This window comes from Lynx canadensis, chromosome F1 (genome assembly GCF_007474595.2).
Source record: "Lynx canadensis isolate LIC74 chromosome F1, mLynCan4.pri.v2, whole genome shotgun sequence".
In the NCBI taxonomy this organism is placed as follows: Eukaryota; Metazoa; Chordata; class Mammalia; order Carnivora; family Felidae; genus Lynx; species Lynx canadensis.
In genome coordinates, this window is record NC_044319.2 from 16,157,606 (window position 1) to 16,178,713 (window position 21,108).

Consider the following 21,108-nt stretch of genomic DNA (forward strand, 5'->3'; position numbering starts at 1 on the left):
AAAAAAGAAAAGGAAAAAAAGAAAACCAATGAATCTCAAGTAGGGTAAATAAAACAAAATAAAATCCGTATTTCAGCCTATTGTGAAACTAAAGGAAACCATTAGACACTAGCCTACAAGATTCTGGATCTAAATGAAAAAAGGCTATGGTGGTTCAGTTAGTTAAGAGTCCCACTCTTGATTTCTGCTCAGTCAAGATTTCATGATTTGTGAGATTGAGCCCCAGTTTGTGAGATCGAGCCAGGCATTGGGCTCTGCACTTCCTCTCTCCCTCTCTCTTTGCCCCTCTTCTGTTCATTCTCTCTCAAAATAAAGAAACACACTTAAAAAAACATTAAAAAACTTAAAAAATATATAAGTCTGTGGCCAAGTAAGCATTTTAATTTTTTTTTGAGGTTTTATTTATGTACTTGAGAGAGACAGAGAGAGACAGCACAAGTTGGGAAGGGGCAGAGAGAGAGAGTGAGAGAAAGAATCCCAAGCAAGCTCTGAGCTACCAGTGCAGAGCCTGACGTGGGGTTTGAACTCATGAAACTGTGAGATCATGAACTGAGCTGAAACCTGGAGTTGGATGCTGAACTGACCGAGCCACCCAGGTGCCTCGGCCAAGTAAACATTTTAAATAATAACTGAAATTGTGACTGATAGCACTATATTATTGCCTAAAATTACTTGCCAAGACTCTGATATAGATATATAACTGTACAGAAGAACCTTAATCAGTGTTTTTCCTGAACATACAGTGAGAGGACAATGAGGGTACTGACAGACCTTAAAGCATATACAACATTGCATAAGCATTTTCCTGTACAAAGTTAGCATCGTGAAGGTTGAACATCTCTTTTGATTTGACAGTCCTCATGCATCTCATCAAAGTGAATAGTTTCTTGTATCTCTTTTTATAAGATGAAAGGGCAAATTCTTGTGATTTTCCAGAGTTTTTTGGGGAAATTTGAAAGATAGTTTTTGTGTAAAAGAAAATTACATCTTATCTGAAAATTTTATCTTATTTTTTATATTAAAGACCTGATTTGTGGAAGGAAAAAGTAAGGTTGTGAGAGATTTTGACCATTGGTTTAGATAGGATCATGAGTATTGAGAAGCATACTTGGAAAACGTGTTTGTTTACCCATTTAATCAAAGAGACAGTACAACATTTAAAATTAAACATAGATGGTAACATGATTGGAAAGGACCTTAGTTTTTTCATAAGTGGGGAACCTTTGTTTTCTTAAATAGTCAAGGAATGATAAAGACAGCATAATGTATGTACGGAAAATTTCTACTGCAGATAAGCGGGTGTACATGACTGTGGCAGTGGATATGGTAGTCACAGAGGTGGTGGAGCCTGTCCGCTTTCTCCTGGAGACTGTCGTACGGGTGTACCCTCCAAATGAGCGATTTTGGTATTTCAGCAGAAAGACTTTCACAGAGACGTTCTTCATGAGGTTGAAACAGGTAGGACCTTTTGTTCTTTTCATATAATACCCTATATTTTTTTCTAGTATTTTAACACCAAGATAATTTTGTAAGTAGTGATAAAAAGCAATAAAATTATTAGTGTAATCAAGTGATGTTTATTGTCAACCAATAGAATATTTGAAAAAGCTACATCTAGGTAATGTAAGTTAAAAGAAAAAAAGGGATAGTATAATAATTATGCACTTTATTCACTAGAAACCTGTAATGTGTACGTGTGAAGTATCCACATACTTAATTGAAATACTGATTTTATATATAAAACAACATCCTTTTATAGATAGTTTTTTAAAACCAAAAAACCAGAACACAGAAATGGCATATCTTTATAAAGTTATAATGAAAACATTTCCAAGTAATACCTATTATTGTCATTATTATTTCTACCAATATATATATGAATATATATGAATCAGTAAGATTATAAAATTACTTTAATAGTAAAATTAGCAAAAGTGGGGTTTCTTTGACATCCCTATATTAGGCAGTGTTAGGTAAAATACATAATTTTTGTTTTGTAGTGAAGGAAGGAGGTATCAATGAAAAATAGTTTGAATTCTAAGGGTCTGTTTTGTGAAATGAGGGTAAAATGCTCTATTTAAATCATGGAAATCCTTTATTTATTATTTAGTACTACCACTTCCCAAATTTAATAATGTTTTTGCTGCTTCATAGACTATACTATGTGAAATGTAATGTGGTAAAAACAAGTGTCAGCATAGCGAACAAATAAAGAAGCCACTTAGCTGTTTGTTTATATATATATATATATATATATATATATATATATATATATATATGGCTCAGCTAGGTACTTTGAAATGATTGTGTTTTCTTTGTTTTTCATAAAATTACTAGAACAATGGTCTGACACAACTTTTATTACTATTTAGACCATTTCCTGTCTTTGTAGCATATTCTAGTGAAGATTATATGAACAGTATTCAAAATATTAGTCTCCTGAGTATCTTTTCATATTTTATTATGATATATTTTCCTCCCTCTCTCCCCTTATGTTTGATTTTTTTGGTAGCTTAATTGTTCTCTCAAGAATTCACTTGTTATTTTGAGCCAGAGGATTATTCAGAGTTGTGTAAGAGTAAATAAAGGAGCTATGTAGAAAGTGGTCATTGTTCTTCCAGTGACAGTTAATAAATTATATGAATTCTTCCTTTCTGAGACCTGATAAAAAGTTAGCTTTTTCTTGGGGCGCCTGGGTGGCTTACTCGGTTAAGCGTCCGACTCTTGACTTCAGCTCAGGTCATGATATCATGGTTCGTGAGTTCCAGCCCCGTGTCAGGCTCTTTGCTGACAGTGTGGAGACTGTTTGGGATTCTTTCTCTCTCTGCCTCTCTGCTGCTCGTGCTCACTCTCTCTCTCTCTTTCTTTCAAAATAAATAAATAAACTTGAAAAAAAAGTTAGCTTTTTCCCATATATGTGTGTTGATGTATATACGTATATGGCATGATAAATGAGAGTACTGTGATTTATATATTTACGTAAATTTTAAGGATATATATTAGAGTAAATTTTTATTATTAAATGTTATTTTCATATTTTAAAAATTACTGATGAGTGATTGAGTAGCAAGTAATTAAGCATTAAAAATACTGCACAAGGTTATTTCATGTGAATTAAGATTAAATTAGATTTACTTATAATCAGCTCTACTAAATGTGAGACTGATTTATTTTTTATGTTTATTTTTTATTCTTATATTGTGAACAATTTTATGCCCAAATAGTAGAAAATGTAGATTAAATGGACAAAATCCTCAAAAACACAATTTACCAAAATGATGGACATAGGACTAAATAGAAAATCTGAATTGTTGTATATATAAAATATGGTGAATATGCAATCAGAATTTTTCCCGCAAAGTGAACTCAGTATGAAAACTTTCACTGGTGAATGCCTCCAAAGCCTGTGCACTTGGGAAATGTACACACACACAGACATGCGTACACATGAACATGAGAACACACACACATGCACGTATACATACACAGGCTACACCAAACTACACAGGCCTTCCCCTGAGAATAGACAAAGAAGGAGTACACCGCCCCCAAGGAACCCACCCCCCACGAAGACATTTTCAAGTTTTTATTAAATTCCAGTGAGTTAACATACAGTGTAATTATTAGCTTCAGGTGTACGATGTAGCGATTCAATACTCCATATTACACCTGGTGCTCATCACAAGTGTGCTGTGAAACTGGTTTAAATGAATATCAAATATGATGAAGATGATTCGTAACTTTAGTGGCATAATCCATGTTCCAGGAAAAGCCGTGGGAAGCTATGGAGACTGAAGGCATACCTGCCCTGGGCAGAAATAAGGAAAATGAAAAAAATTGAAATCTAGGGAAGTTCAGTGAAGTACTAAAATTTATGTAGATAATTATTGCAAAGGCTGAGACTATAACTCCTTACTGTAAGTCACACTATGTTGCTCTAAGGCCAGGCTACTTTCTTTCTTTCAGTATTTCAGAGACTGAGTCGGTTTGTGGCCACTGATAGTAATTTTGAGATGTTGGTCTAGACTAAACAGCGTTGGTAGAAAGAAGGAATTAGGTGTGCATTGAATGCAGTTCATGGTTACCTTGGAAACTCTGGGTCCAGGCCATTCCTAATATCAAGGATTCAGAGGAGAATGGGTTAGTTTTAGTTTGAGTGATTTGGATTTAGGCACTTAGAATCCTTCTGGGATTACTGGGTTTACTGAATAAACCCAGAACTGGTCCTCTACTCAAACAGGATTAGAACAGATTTCTGGGGGATAATAACATATTGGTTGGGATTCCCTATCCCCAAATTCTTTTTTTCTTGTTAGTTTTCCTGCTCTCAAATATAGCAGGAGTTTATTTGTATGCTGAGGAATGTAGGAAAATATGACTTACACTAATTAGTGTCCATTTGGGGCCAAATGGCATTTTCATTTCATTCATTTTCCACTCACAGGGAGTGAAAAGAACATGTAAGAAGGGGACTGAATCAAGAGGGTCTGGGAAAGTTTCTCAGAGAGAGCCTTGTGACCTGAGTCCTGACAGAGGAGTAGAATTTAATTACAGTATGTGCAAATGCCTAGAGGGCTGGAAAGACTAGGGAGCACAGAAGAGGGGAAGACAGTAGGTGATGAGAGGAAGCTAGGTCCCTGATCACGTGAGAATTTGTAGTCCATGGTAAGGGTTTTTTCTACATCAGCTTTATTGAAGTATAATTAGCACACAGTACAACGCACCCATTTTATGAGTTTGGGCAAATTTATACACTTGAATAGCCACCATTAAAATTAACATAGGCAATGTTTCTATTACTCTTAAAAATTCCATTTTGCTATCCCAGCCATTCCTCCCCAGGCTCAGCAGTAATCTGTTTCTGTCATTATAGATTAGAGTTGGTTTTTCTAGCATTTCATACAACTGAAATTGCACACTATGAACTCTTTTGTGTAAGGCTTCTTTCATATAACAGTGTTTTTGAGAGTTATCCATGTTGTGTGTGTCAGTAATTCATTCCTTTTTATTATGAAATGATAGACTTTTGTAAGAATATACCCCAGTTTGTTTATCCATTTATCTGTTTGGAATTTTAGTTGTTTCTAGTTTTTGGCTAGTATGGTTAAAGCTGCCGTGTGCATGTCTTTGTGTGGACATAGGTTTTCATTTATCTTGGATAGATACGTAGAAGTGGAATAAGAATACGTAGAAGATACATAAATGAATCTTCATTTTAAATGCTCAAATTTTTTTGCCCACTATTTGTCTTCCTGCATTGCAAGAGTTCTTTATGTATTCTAAATATGTCTTTTGTCACATACACTTACTCCAAATATTTCCCCCTAACAATGGCTTGCATTTTTATTTTCTCAACAGTGCCTGTTGAAGAGCTGAATTTTTAATTTTGGTGGCTATATTTATCAAAAATTTTTTCTTAAATTTTTATTTGTACTATTTGACCATTGATTCCTGGACTCTATATTCTATGCCATTGATGTTTAGGTCTGTTTTTGTACCAATAAATACCACACAGTCTTGAGCACTACAGCTTTTTAGTAAATTTTAAAGTCTGGTGTTGTAAGATTTCTGACGTTTTTCAAAGTTGTTTTGTCTGTTTCAGGTATTTTGCATTTTTATCTGAATTTTAGCATTAGTCTGTCAGTTTGTTGAAAAATGCCCTGATTTAAAAAAAAAATCTTTTTTTAAATCTTTATTTATGTTTGAGAGAGAGACAGAGCACGAGTGGGGGAGGAACAGAGAGAGGGAGACACAGAATCCAAAGCAGGCTTCAGACTCCAGCCTGTCAGCACAGAGACCAATGCGAGGCTCGAACTCACAAACCATGAGATCATGACTTGAGCCGAAGTTGGACGCTTAACCGACTGAGCCACCCAGGCACCCCTGCCCTGATTTTGATTGAGATTGCCTTATATCTGTATATCACTTTGGAAAGACTTACTATCTTAACAATATTAGGTCTTCCCCATATCTGAAAAGCTAACGTCACCCTCAATGGGGAAAAACTGAGAGCCTTTCCCCTTAGGTCAGAAACAAGGTAAGAATGCCCACTCTCATCACTTGTATTCAACATAGTACTAGAAGTCCTAGCCGTAGAAGTCAGACAACAAAAAGAAATGAAAGGCTTCCAAATTGGTAGGGAAGAAGTAAAATTTTTGCTATTTGCAGATGGCATGATACTGTACATAAAAAACACGAAAGATTCAACCAAAAACTGATAAGACCAAAACATTAATTCAGTAAAGTCACAGGATACAAAATCAGTGTATACAAATCTGTTGTATTTCCATATGCCAGCAATGAAGCAGCAGAAAGAGAAATTGAGAAAACAGTCTAATTTACAATTATACCAAAAATAATAAGATATTTAGGAATAAACCTAACCAAAGAGGTGGAATACCTGTATTCTGCAAACTCTAAGACATTCAAGAAAGAAATTGAAGATGACACAGGAAATGGAAAGACATTCCATGCTCATGGATTGGAAGAATATTGTTCACTTGTCTATACTGCCCAAAACAGTCTGCAAATTTAATGCAACCCCAATCACAATACCACCAGCATTTTTCATAGAACTAGAACAAATAATCCTAAAATTTGTATGGAAACACAAAAGACCCCAGATAGCCAAAGCAACCTTGAAAAAGAAAAGCAAAGCTGGAGGCATCACAATCCCAGACTTGAAAATATGTTACAAAGCTGTAGTGATCAAAACAGTATGGAACTGACACAAAAATCAACCAATAGATCAATGGAACAGAATAGAAAACCCAGAAATAAACCCACAATTACATGATCAGTTAATCTTTGACAAAGCAGAACATCCAATGAGAAAAAGACAGTTTCTTTAACAAATGGTGTTGGGAAAACTGGACATCTACCTGCAAGAGAATGAAACTGGACCACTTGCTTGCACCATACAAAAAAATAAATTCAAAATGAATTAAAGACCTAAAATGTGAGATCTGGAACCATAAAAATCCTAGAAGAGAACACATGCAGTAATTTCTCTGATATTGACTGTAGCACCTTTTTTATGGATAGGTCCCAAGGCACGGGAAACAAAAGCAAAAATAAACCACTGGGACTTCGTCAAAATAAAAATCTTCTGCACAGCAAAGGAAATAATCAGTGAAACTAAAAGGCCACCAATGGAATGGAAGAAGATATTTGCAAATGATGTATCTGATAAAAGGTTACTATCCAAAATATATAAAGAACTGATACAACTCTACACCAAAAAAACACATAATCCAAATAAAAAATGGGCAGAAGACCTTTGTAGCAACGTGGATGGAACTGGAGAGTGTAATGCTAAGTGAAATAAGCCATACAGAGAAAGACAGATACCATATGGTTTCACTCTTATGTGGATCCTGAGAAACTTAACAGAAACCCATGGGGGAGGGGAAGGAAAAAAAAAAAAAAAGAGGTTAGAGTGGGAGAGAGCCAAAGCATAAGAGACTGTTAAAAACTGAGAACAAACTGAGGGTTGATGGGGGGTGGGAGGGAGGGGAGGGTGGGTGATGGGTATTGAGGAGGGCACCTTTTGGGATGAGCACTGGGTGTTGTATGGAAACTAATTTGTCAATAAATTTCATAAAAAAAAAAAAATATCCCAAAAAAAAAAAAATGGGCAGAAGACATGAACAGACATTTCTCCAAAGAAGACATACAGATGATCATCATACCCATAAAAGATGCTCATCATCACTTATTATCAGTGAAATGCAAATCCACATTACAATGAGCTCTCACTTCCCACCTGTCAGAATGGCTAAGATCAACAACATAAGAAATAGGTGTTGACAAGGATGTGGAGAAAAAAACCCTTTTGCGCTATTGGTGGGAGTGCAATCTGGTGCAGCCACTGAGGAAAACAGTATGGAGGTTCCTCAAAAAATTAGAAATAGAACTATCCTATGACCCAGCAATTGTACTAATAGGAATTTATCCAAAGGATACAAAAATGCTGATTTGAAGGGGCAGATGCACCCCGGTGTTTATAGTAGCATTATTTGCAATACCAAGATACGGAAGCAGCTCAAGTGTCCATCAGTTAATGAATGGATGAAGAAGAGGTCACCTCAAAGGAATATTATTCAGCTGTAAAAAGAATGAAATCTTGCCACATGGATGAAGCTAGAGAGTATATAATGCTAAGTGAAATAAGTCAGTCACCATTATAATTTCACTCATATGTGGGAATTTAAGAAACAAATGAGCAAAGAGAAAGAAGATAAACCAAGAAACAGACTCTTAACTCTAGAGAACAAACTGATGGTTACCAGAGGGGACATGTGTGGGGGTATAGGTGAAATAGGTGTTAGGGATTAAGGAGTGCAGTTGTCATGATGAGCTCAAGCTGATTGAAAATAAAAACTTAAAAAAAAAGAAACTAATATCAAGCATTCCAATCAATATACATGGCATATCACGTAGAGTATAGCTTTTCTTTAATTTCTCTGAGCAATGTTGTCAGTTTTAGTAGATGGGTTTTACTCATATTTTGTTCCATTTACCTCCAGATATTTAATATTTTTATGTGACTAAAAGATGTATTTTGGGTTTTTTTGTATATTGTTTTTTAATTAAAAAAATTTTTTTTAATGTTTGTTTATATTTGAGAGAGGAGACAGAGCACGAGCAAGGGAGGGGCAGAGAGAGGGAGACACAGAATCTGAAGCAGGCTCCAGACTCTGAGCTGTCAGGACAGAGCCTGATGCAGGGCTCGAACTCATAAACCATGAGATCATGACCTGAGCCGAAGTCGGCGCTTGACTGATAGAGCCACCCAGGTGCCCCATTGTTTTTTAATTTTAATTTTTAATTTAATTTAATTTAATATTTTATTTTATTTTACTTTTATTTTATTTATTTATTTATTTTTTTCAATATATGGAGTTTATTGTCAAATTGGTTTCCATACAACACCCAGTGCTCATCCCAAAACCTTTTATTATATTATATTATTATATTATCCCGCCTCAATATCCAATACCCACCGTCCCCTACCTCCCACCCCCCATCAACCCTCAGTTCTCAGTTTTTAACAGTCTCTTATGCTTTGGCTCTCTCCCACTCTAACCTTTTTTTTTTTTTTCCTTCCCCTCCCCCATGGGTTTCTGTTAAGTTTCTCAGGATCCACATAAGAGTGAAACCATATGGTATCTGTCTTTCTATGTATGGCTTATTTCACTTAGCATAACACTCTCCAGTTCCATCCACGTTGCTACAAAGGGCCATATTTCATTCTTTCTCATTGCCACATAGTACTCCATTGTGTATATAAACCACAATTTCTTTATCCATTCATCAGTTGATGGACATTTAGGTTCTTTCCATAATTTGGCTATTGTTGAGAGTGCTGCTATAAACATTGGGGTCCAAGTGCCCCTATGCATCAGTACTCCTGTATCCCTTGGGTAAATTCCTAGCAGTGCTATTGCTGGGTCATAGGGTAGGTCTATTTTTAATTTTCTGAGGAACCTCCACACTGCTTTCCAGAGCGGCTGCACCAATTTGCATTCCCACCAACAGTGCAAGAGGGTTCCCGTTTCTCCACATCCTCTCCAGCATCTATAGTCTCCTGATTTGTTCATTTTGGCCACTCTGACTGGCGTGAGGTGATATCTGAGTGTGGTTTTGATTTGTATTTCCCTGATGAGGAATGATGTTGAACATCTTTTCATGTGCCTGTTGGCCATCCGGATGTCTTCTTTAGAGAAGTGTCTATTCATGTTTTCTGCCCATTTCTTCACTGGATTATTTGTTTTTCGGGTGTGGAGTTTGGTGAGCTCTTTATAGATTTTGGATACTAGCCCTTTGTCTGATATGTCATTTGCAAATATCTTTTCCCATTCCGTTGGTTGCCTTTTAGTTTTGTTGGTTGTTTCCTTTGCTGTGCGGAAGCTTTTTGTCTTCATAAGGTCCCAGTAGTTCATTTTTGCTTTAATTCCCTTGCCTTTGGGGATGTGTCGAGTAAGAAATTGCTACGGCTGAGGTCAGAGAGGTCTTTTCCTGCTTTCTCCTCTAGGGTTTTTATGTTTCCTGTCTCACATTCAGGTCCTTTATCCATTTTGAGTTTATTTTTGTGAATGGTGTGAGAAAGTGGTCTAGTTTCATCCTTCTGCATGTTGCTGTCCAGTTCTCCCAGCACCATTTGTTAAAGAGACTGTCTTTTTTCCATTGGATATTCTTTCCTGCGTTGTCCATACGTTTGGCCATACGTTTGGCCATACGTTTGTGGGTCTGGTTCTGGGGTTTCTATTCTATTCCATTGGTCTATGTGTCTGTTTTTGTGCCAATACCATGCCGTCTTGATGGTTACAGCTTTGTAGTAGAGGCTAAAGTCTGGGATTGTGATGCCTCCCGCTTTGGTCTTCTTCTTCAAAATTACTTTGGCTATCCGGGGCCTTTTGTGGTTCCATATGAATTTTAGGATTGCTTGTTCTAGTTTCGAGAAGAATGCTGGTGCAATTTTGATTGGGATTGCATTGAATGTGTAGATAGCTTTGGGTAGTATTGACATTTTGACAATATTTACTCTTCCAATCCATGAGCACGGAATGTCTTGCCATCTCTTTATATCTTCTTCAGTTTCCTTCATAAGCTTTCTATAGTTTTCAGCATACAGATCTTTTACATCTTTGGTTAGATTTATTCCTAGGTATTTTATGCTTCTTGGTGCAATTGTGAATGGGGTCAGTTTCTTTATTTGTCTTTCTGTTGCTTCATTATTAGTGTATAAGAATGCAACTGATTTCTGTACATTGATTTTGTACCCTGCAACTTTGCTGAATTCATGTATCAGTTCTAGCAGACTTCTGGTGGAGTCTATCGGATTTTCCATGTATAATATCATGTCATCTGCAAAAAGTGAAAGCTTAACTTCATCTTTGCCAATTTTGATGCCTTTGATTTCCTTTTGTTGTCTGATTGCTGATGCTAGCACTTCCAACACTATGTTAAACAAAAGCGGGGAGAGTGGGCATCCCTGTCGTGTTCCTGATCTCAGGGAAAAAGTTCTCAGTTTCTTCCCCATTGAGGATGATGTTAGCTGTGGGCTTTTATGATAAATGGCTTTTATGATGTTTAAGTATGTTCCTTCTATGCCGACTTTCTCAAGGGTTTTTATTAAGAAAGGGTGCTGAATTTTGTCAAAGGCCTTTTCTGCATCGATGGACAGGATCATATGGTTCTTATCTTTTCTTTTATTAATGTGATGTATCACATTGATTTGCGAATGTTGAACCAGCCCTGCATCCCAGGAATGAATCCCACTTGATCATGGTGAATAATTCTTTTTGTATGCTGTTGAATTTGATTTGCTAGTATCTTATTGAGAATTTTTGCATCCATATTCATCAGGGATATTGGCCTGTAGTTCTCTTTTTTTTACTGGGTCTCTGTCTGGTTTAGGAATCAAAGTAATACTGGCTTCATAGAATGAGTCTGGAAGTTTTCCTTCCCTTTCTATTTTTTGGAACAGCTTGAGAAGGATAGGTATTATCTCTGCTTTAAATGTCTGCTAGAAATCGCCAGGGAAGCCACCTGGACCAGGACTCTTATTTATTGGGAGATTTTTGACAACTGATTCAATTTCTTCACTGGTATGGGTCTGTTTTCTATTTCTTCCTGTTTGAGTTTTGGAAGTGTGTGGGTGTTTAGGAATTTGTCCATTTCTTCCAGGTTGTCCAATTTGTTGGCATATAATTTTTCATAGTATTCCCTGATAATTGCTTATATCTCTGAGGGATTGGTTGTAATGATTCCATTTTCATTCATGATTTTATCTATTTGGGTTATCTCCCTTTTCTTTTTGAGAAGCCTGGCTAGAGGTTTGTCAATTTTGTTCATTTTTTCAAAAAACCAACTCTTGGTTTCATTGATCTGCTCTACAGTTTTTTTAGATTCTATTTTGTTTATTTGTGCTCTTATCTTTATTATTTCTCTTCTTCTGCTGGGTTTGGGGTGTCTTTGCTGTTCTGCTTCTGTTTCCTTTAGGTGTGCTGTTAGATTTTATATTTGGGATTTTTCTTGTTTCTTGAGATAGGCCTGGATTGCAATGTATTTTCCTCTCAGGACTGCCTTCACTGCATCCCAAAGCGTTTGGATTGTTGTATTTTCATTTTCATTTGTTTCCATATATTTTTTAATTTCTTCTCTAATTGCCTGGTTGACCCATTCATTCTTCAGTAGGGTGTTCTTTCACCTCCATGCTTTTTGAGGTTTTCCAGACTTTTTCCTGTGATTGATTTCAAGCTTCATAGCATTGTGGTCTGAAAGTATGCATGGTATGATCTCAATTCTTGTATACTTATGAAGGGCTGTTTTGTGACCCAGTATGTGATCTATCTTGGAGAATGTTCCATGTGCACTCGAGAAGAAAGTATATTCTGTTGCTTTGGTATGCAGAGTTCTAAATATATCTGTCAAGTCCATCTGATCCAATGTATCATTCAGGGCCTTTGTTTCTTTATTGACCGTGTGTCTAGATGATCTATGCATTTCTGTAAGTGGAGTGTTAAAGTCCCCTGCAATTACCACATTCTTATCAATAAGGTTGCTTATGTTTATGAGTAATTGTTTTATATATTTGGGGACTCCTGTATTCGGTGCATAGACATTTATAATTGTTAGCTCTTCCTGATGGATAGACCCTGTGATTATTATATAATGCCCTTCTTCATCTCTTGTTACAGCCTTTAATTTAAAGTCTAGTTTGTCTGATATAAGTATGGCTACTCCAGCTTTCTTTTGACCTCCAGTGGCATGATAAATAGTACTCCATCCCCTCACTCTCAATCTGAAGGTGTCCTCAGGTCTAAAATGAGTCTCTTGTAGGCAGCAAATAGATGGGTCTTGTTTTTTTTTATTCATTCTGATACCCTGTGTCTTTTGGTTGGTGCATTTAGTCCATTTACATTCAGTGTTATTATAGAAAGACATGGGCTTAGAGTCATTGTGATGTCTGTAGGTTTCATGCTTGTAGCGATGTCTCTGGTACTTTGTCTCACGGGATCCCCCTTAGGATCTCTTGTAGGGCTGGTTTAGTGGTGATTAATTCCTTCAGTTTTTGTTTGTTTGGGAAGACCTTTATCTCTCCTTCTGTTCTAAATGACAGACTTGCTGGATAAAGGATTCTCGGCTGCATATTTTTTCTGTTCATCACACGGAAGATCTCCTGCCATTCCTTTCTGGTCTGCCAAGTTTCAGTAGATAGATCCATCACTTGTCTTATTGGTCTCCCTTTATATGTTAGAGTACGTTTATCCCTAGCTGCTTTCAGTATTTTCTCTTTATCCTTGTATTTTGCCAGTTTCACTATGATATGTCGTGCAGAAGATCGATTCAAGTTCTGTCTGAAGGGAGTTCTCTGTGCCTCTTGGATTTCAGTGCCTTTTTCCTTCCCCAGATCCGGGAAGTTCTCAGCTATTATTTCTTCAAGTACACCTTCAGCACCTTTCCCTCTCTCTTCCTCCTCTGGAATACCAATTATGCGTAGATTATTTCTCTTTAGTGCGTCACTTAGTTCTCTAATTTTCCCCTCATACTCCTGGATTTTTTATCTCTCTTTTTCTCAGCTTCCTCTTTTTCCATAATTTTATCTTCTAGTTCACCTATTCTCTCCTCTGCCTCTTCAATCCAAGCCGTAGTTGTCTCCATTTTATTTTGCAGTTCATTGATAGCATTTTTTAGCTCCTCCTGGCTGTTCCTTAGTCCCTTGATCTCTGTAGCAAGAGATTCTCTGCTGTCCTCTATACTGTTTTGGAGCCCAGCGATTAATTTTATGACTATTATTCTAAATTCACTTTCTGTTATATTGTTTAAATCATTTTTGGTCAGTTCGTTAGCTGTTGTTATTTCCTGGAGATTCTTTTGAGGGGAATTCTTCCATTTGGTCATTTTGGATAGTCCCTGGAGTGGTGCAGGACTGCTGGGCACTTCCCCTGTGCTGTCTTGAATAACTTGTGTTGGTGGGCGGGGCCGCAGTCAGACCTGATGTCTGCCCCCAGCCCACCGCTGGGGCCGCAGTCAGACTGGTGTGTGCCTTCTCTTCCCCTCTCCTAGGGGCGGGAATCACTGTGGGGTGGCGTGGCCCGTCTGGGTTACTCGCACACTGCCAGGCTTGTTGTGCTGGGTGGGGATCTGGCGTATTAGCTGGGGTGGATCGGCAACTTGCACAGGGGCAGGAGGGGCAGGCTCAGCTCGCTTTTCCTTTGGAGGTCTGCTTCGGGAGGGGCCCTGTGGCACCGGGAGGGAGTCAGACCTGCCGGAGGGATGGATCCGCAGAAGCACAGCTTTGGGTGTCTGTGCGGTGCAAGCAAGTTCCCTGGCAGGAACCGGTTCCCTTTGGGATTTTGGCTGGGTGATGGGCGAGGGAGATGGCGCTGGCGAGCGCCTTTGTTCCCCACCAAGCTGAGCTCTGTCGTCCGGGGCTCAACAACTGTCCCTCCTGTTTTCCTGCAGCCCTCCCATTCTCCGAGCAGAGCTGTTAGCTTCTAACCTTCCAGATGTTAAGTTCCGCTCGCTGTCAGAACACACTCCGTCCGGCCCCTCTGCTTCTGCCAGCCAGACTCGGGGGCTCTGCTTGGCCAGCGGGCCGCCCCTCCGCCCCGGCTCCCTCCCGCCAGTCCGTGGAGCGCGCACCGCCTCTCCGCCCTTCCTACCCTCTTCCGTGGGCCTCTCGTCTGCGCTTGGCTCCGGAGACTCCGTTCTGCTAGTCTTCTGGCAGTTTTCTGGGTTATTTAGGCAGGTGTAGGTGGAATCTAAGTGATCAGCAGGATGCGCGGTGAGCCCAGAGTCCTCCTACGCCGCCATCTTCCCAGCAACCTGCTTTTTAATTTTTAAATTTAAATCCAAGTTAGTTACCATATAGTGTAATCATGATTTCAGGAATAGAATTTCGTGATTCATCACTCACGTGTAGCACCCAGTGCTTATCCCAACAAGTGTCCTCTTTAATACCCCTTGCCCATTTAGCCCATCTCCCCACCCAAGACTATGCCAGGAACTGTCAGTTTATTTAAGAGTCTCTTATGGTTTGTCTCCCTGTCAGTTTTTATTTTATTTTGCTTCCCTTCCCTTATGTTCATCTGTTTTGTATCTTAAATTCCACATTTGAGTGAAATCATATGATATTTGTTTTTCTCTGGCTTATTTCACTTATCATAATACACTCTAGTTCCATCCATGTTGTTGCATATGGAAAGATTTCATTCTTTTTGATCGCTGAATAATACTCCATTGTATACATATACCACATCTTCTTTATCCATTTTTCAGTCGATGGACATTTGGGCTCTTTCCATACTTTGGCTATTGTCGATAGTGCTGCTGTAAACATTGGGGTGCATGTGCCCCATCAAATCAGCACTCCTGTATCCTTTGGATAAATACCTAGTAGTACAATTGCTGGGTCATAGGGTAGTTCTATTTCTAATTTTTTGAGGAACCTCCATACTCTTTTTTAGAGTGGCTATACCAGTTTGCATTCCCACCAGCAGTGCAAAAGGGTTCCTCTTTCTCTGCATCTTCGCCAACTTCTGTTGAGTTGTAACTTTTAGCCATTTAGACCGGTGTGAGGTTGTATATCATTGTGGTTTTGATTTGTATTTCCCTAATGATGAGTGACTTTGACCATCTTTTCATGTGTCTGTTAGCTAGCCATCTGGATGTCTTCTTTGGAGAAGTGTCTATTCATGTCTTTTGCCCATTTCTTCACTGGATTATATGTTTTTTGGGTGTTGGGTTTGGTAAGTTCTTTATAAATTTTGGATAGTAGCCCTTTATCTGATATGTCATTTGCAAATATTTTCTCCCATTTTGTCGGTTGCCTTATAGTTTTGCTGACTGTTTCCTTTGCTGTGCAGAAGCTATTTATCTTGATGAGGTCCCAATAGTTTCCCTTGCCTCCGGAGACATGTCATGTAAGAAGTTGCTACAGCCGAGGTCAAAGAGTTTGTTGCCTGTTTTCTCCTCTAGGATTTTGATGGCTTTCTGTCTTACATTTAGGTCTTTCATCCGTTTTGAGTTTATTTTTGTGTCTGGGTGTAAGAAAGTGGTCCAGGTTCATTCTTAAGTGTGTCATTGTCCAGTTTTCTGAACACCATTTGCTGAAGAGACTGGTTTTTTTTTTTTTCACTGAATATTCTTTCCTGCTTTGTCAAAGATTGGCCATACATTTGTGGGTCCATTTCTGGCCTCTCTGTTCTGTTCCATTGATCTATGTGTCTTTTTTTTTGTGCTAGTACCCTACTGACTTGATGATTACAGCTTTGAAATACAGCTTAAAGCCTGGAATTGTGATGCCTCCAGCATATGGTTTTCTTTTTCAGTATTACTTTGGTTATTCAGCATCTTTTCTGGTTCCATACAAATTTAAAGATTGTTTGTTCTAGCTCTGTGAAGAATACTGGTGTTATTTTGATAGGGGTTGAATGCACCATTGAATCTACATTCAATCTGCATTGAGTATGTAGATTTCTTTGGGTAGTATTGACATTTTATCAATATTTCTTTTTCCAATCCATGACCATGGAGTGTTTTTCCTTTTTTTTCTTTTTTTGCCTTTTTCAGTTTCTTTCATAAGCTTTCTGCAGTTTTCAGTGTATAGATTTTTCACCTCTTTGGTTAGATTTATTCCTAGGTATTTTATGGTTCTTGATGCAGTTGTAAATGGAATCATTTTCTTGATTTTCTGTTTCTTCATTATTGATGCATAGGAATGCAACTGATTTATGTGCATTGATTTTATATCCTGTGACTTTGCTGAATTTATGGATTAGTTTTTTGGTGGAATCTTTGTGTTTTCCATATAGAGTATCACGTCATCTGTGAAGAGTGAAATTTGACTTCCTTCTTGCTGATTTGGATGACTTTTAATTCATTTTGTTGTCTGATTGCTGAGGCTAGGACTTCCAACACTGTGCTAAATAACCGTGGGGAGAGTGGACATCCGAGTCATGTTCCTGACTTTAGGGATAAAAGTCTCAGTTTTTCCCCATTGAGGATGATATTAGTAGTGGGTCTTTTATATATGGCATTTATGATCTTGAGGTATGATCATTTTATCCTTACTTTCTTGAGGTTTGTTATCAAGAAAGGATGCTTTATTTTGTCAAATGCTTTTTTCTGCATTTATTGAGAGGATCATGTGGTTCTTATCCTTTCTTTTATTAATGTGATGTATCACATTGATTGATTTGTGAGCCAGCCCTGCATCCTAGGAATAAACCCCACTTGATTGTGGTGAATAATTCTTTTAACATATTGCTGGATCTGGTTTGTTGGTATCTTGTTGAGAATTTTTGCATCCATGTTCATCAGGGAAATTGGTCTGTAGTAGTTCTCCTTTTTAGTGGGGTCTTTGTCTGGTTTTGGAGTCAAGATAATATCCTCATAGAGTTTGGAAGTTTTCCTTTCATTTCTATTTTTTGGAAAAGCTTCAAAAGAATAGGTGTTAACTCTTCTTTAAATGTTTGGTAGAATTCCCCTGGAAAGCCATCTGGCCCTGGACTCTTGTTTGTTGGGAGGTTTTTTCCCTCCTAACGTTTATTCATTTATTATTTCTGAGAGAGAGAGAGAGAGAGAGAGAGAGAGAGAGAGAGAGAGAGGAAAGAGAGGAAAGAGAGGAAAGAGAAGAGAAAGAGAATGAAGAGAGAGAGGAGGGGAGGGGAGGGGAGACTCTGTCAGCATAGAGCTCAACACGGGACTCAAACTCACGAACTGTGAGATCATGACCTGAGCCAAAGTTGGACGCTTAACCGAGTGAGTCACCCAGGTATCCCATTGGGAGATATTGGATTACTGATTCAATTTCTTTACTGTTATGGGTCTGTACAAATTTTCTATTTTTTCCTGTTTCAGTTTTGGTAGTCTATATGTTTCTAGGAATTTGTCCATTTCTTCCAGATTGCCCAATTTGTTGTTGGCATATAAGTGCTCATAATAGTCTCTTATTATTGTTTGCATTGGTGTTGGTTATGATCTCTCCTCTTTCATTCATGTATTTATTTGGGTCCTTTCCTTTTTCTTTTTAAGCAATCTGGCTAGGAGTTTATCAATTCTGTTAATTTTTTCAAAGAACCTGTCCTGGTTTCACTGATCTGTTATACTGTTTTTTGAGTTCAGTATCATTGATTTCTGCTTTAATATTTATTATTTCCCTTCTATTGATTTTGGGCTTTCTTTGCTGTTCTTTTTCCAGCTCTTTTAGGTGTAAGGTTAGGTTGTGTATTTGAGACCTTTCTTCCTTCTTTAGGAAGGCCTGGATTGCTATATACTTTCCTCTTACGACCGCCTTTACTGCATTCCAGAGGTTTTGGGCTATGGTGGTATCATTTTCATTGGCTTCCATATACTTTTTAGTTTCTATTTTAATTTCTTGGTTAACCATTCATTCCTTTAATCTCCAAGTATTCATGGTCTTAACCAATTTTTTTCTTGTGATTGATTTCGAGTTTCATAGCATTGTGGTCTGAAAACATGCAGTGTATGATCTCAGTCTTTTTGTACTTGTTCAGGGCTGATTTGTGTCCCAGCATGTGATCTGTTCTGGAGAATGTTCCATGTGCACTGAAGAAGAATGTGTATTCTGCTTTAGGATGAAATGGTCTGAATATATCTGTTAAGTCTATCCAGCCCAGTGTGTCATTTAAAGCCATTGTTTCCTTGTTGAGTTTCTGCTTATATGATCTGTCCATTGTTGTAAGTGGGATGTTGAAGTCCCCTACTATTATGATATTATTATCAATAAGTTTTTTTTATGTTTGTGATTAATTGATTTATATATATTTGGGTTCTTCTACTTTGGGGGCATAAATATTTACAATTGTTACATCATCTTGGTGGATAGACTGCTTAATTATGACATGATGTCCTTCTTCATCTCTTGTTACATTCTTTATTTTAAAATCTAGTTTGTCTCATATGAGTGTGGCTACTCCAGCTTTCTTTTGATGACCATTAGCATGATAGATGGTTCTCCATCCTTTTAATTTCAATCTTCAGGTATCTTTAGCTCTAAAATGGGACTCTTGTAAGCAGCATATAGATGGGTCTTGTTTTTCTTATCCATTTTGATGCCCTGTGTTTTTTGATTGGAGTGTTTACCCATGGGCATTTAGAGTGAGTACTGAAAGATAAGAATTTAGTGCCATTTAGTGCCTGTAGAGTTGGAGTTTCTGTGATATTCTCTGGCCCTTTCTAGTCTTTGTTGTTTTTGGCCTTTTTTGTTTTGTTTCATCTTTTCTCCACTCAAAGAGTCCCCCTTAGGGTTGCCTGGGTGGCTCAGTTGGTTGAGCGTCTGAGTTCGGCTCAGGTCATGATCTTGCATGCGGAGTTTGAGCCCCGCATCAGGCTCTGTGCTGACAGCTTGGAGCCTGGAGCTTGCTTTGGGTTCTGTGCCTCCCTCTCTCTCTGCCCCTCCTCCGCTCACACTCTTTTTCTCTCTCTCTCAAAAATAAACATCAAAAAAAAAAAAAAGTCCCCCTTAAAATTTCTCGCAGGGCTGGTTTAATGGTCACGAACTTCTTTAGTTTTTGTTTGGGAAACTCTTTATCTCTCCCTCCATTTTGAATGACAGCCTTTCTGGATAAAGAATTCTTGGCTGCATATTTTTCTGATTTAGCACATTGAAAATATCCTGCCACTCCTTTCTGGCCTGCCAAGTTTCTATGGATAGGTCTGCTGGCAACCTGATCTTTCTTCCCTTACAGGTTAAGGGCTTTTTTTCCCTTGTTGCTTTCATAATTCTTTACTTGTCTGTGTATTTTGTGAATTTGACTATGATATGTCTTGGTTACGGCTGGTTTTTATTGAATCTAATGGGAGTTCTCTGTGCTTTTTGGATTTTGATGTCTGCGTCCTTCCCAGATTAGGAGAGTCTCATGATGTAATTTGGTCACATAAAACCTTCTGACCCTTTTTTTTCTCTGTCTTCTGGGATTCATATGATTCAGATGTTAGTTCTTAATAAGTCACTGAGTTCTCTAAGTCTTGTATTGTGCCCTTTTTCCTTTGTTTCCCTCGTTTTTTTCTGCTTCATTATTCATAATTTTGTCTTCTATATCACTGATTCACTGCTTTGTCTGTTCTTTCCATCGTGGCTTTCATTTGAGATTGCATCTTGGTTATAGCATTTTTAATTTTGTTCTGACTAGATTTTACTTCTTTTATCTCCACAGGAAGGGATTCTGTGCTTTTTCTCAGTCCCAGCTAGTATTCTTATTATTGTGGCTCTAAATTCTAGTTCAGACATCTTCCTTACATCTGTGTTCATTAAGCCCCTGGCTGTCACTTCTTCCTGTTCTTTCTTTTGGGGTGAATTCCTTTGTTTTGTTATTTTGGAGGAAGAAGAAAATTAATAAAATAAAATAAAAATTAAAAAATTAAAAACAAAACAAAAAATCAAACAAAGGATACTAAATCCTAGGTGTGTTTTGGTCTGCTTGTTGAAAGAAGCTTGATGGTGTACCTGCCAAATTTTGTGTCTCAAGTTATGCAGATTGTTGTGTTAATCCTGAGGTCTATTTTCCCCAGGTGTTTCAAATGGTTTGGTGTTGATCTAGCTATGTTTCAGGGATAAGACAAGCTCAGGGTCTCCATGCTGCTCTACCATCTTAACTCCTTGCAAAAGATGTATTTTGTAAAATTTAAAGTTTTGATTGTTCATTGCTAGAATATTAACATTTGCTTTTTGTATATTGAACTTATTCCCTACAAACTTGCTAAGTTTATTAGTTTTATAAATCCCTGAATGTTTTTCATATATACAATAATGCCATCAGTGTATAAAGATAGTTTGTACCTTTTTTTTTCCAATTTGAATGCTTTGGTTTCTTTTTCTTGCCATGAATATGTTGAATTTTATTAAATACTTTTTATGCGTATACATATTCAAGTTGTTCCTTCCTCCTCCCCATTATGTTGAATGACACTGATTTTTCAAATGTTAAACTAAGTTTGCATTCTTTAGGATAAGCCCCACTTATCCTAATACCATGATGGTATTATTTTTATATATTAGGATAATATTCTTTTTATATATAAGCTAGATTTGAATTAGTAATGCTTTGTTAAAGATTTTTATGTCCATTTTTCATG

The 21,108-nt window shown here is 37.6% G+C and overlaps 1 protein-coding gene across 7 annotated transcripts in view; it reads left to right on the top strand.

The window, feature by feature from the left end:
• The window catches only part of RABGAP1L (RAB GTPase activating protein 1 like), a 774,838-nt gene that overhangs the window by 126,137 nt on the left and 627,593 nt on the right, over positions 1-21,108 (top strand). For all 7 annotated transcript variants that reach the window (XM_030303098.1, XM_030303093.1, XM_030303096.1 and 4 more), the window contains one exon: positions 1,292-1,458. In XM_030303098.1, the coding sequence (XP_030158958.1) occupies positions 1,292-1,458 (167 nt within the window). The remainder of the gene's footprint in view (positions 1-1,291; positions 1,459-21,108) is intronic.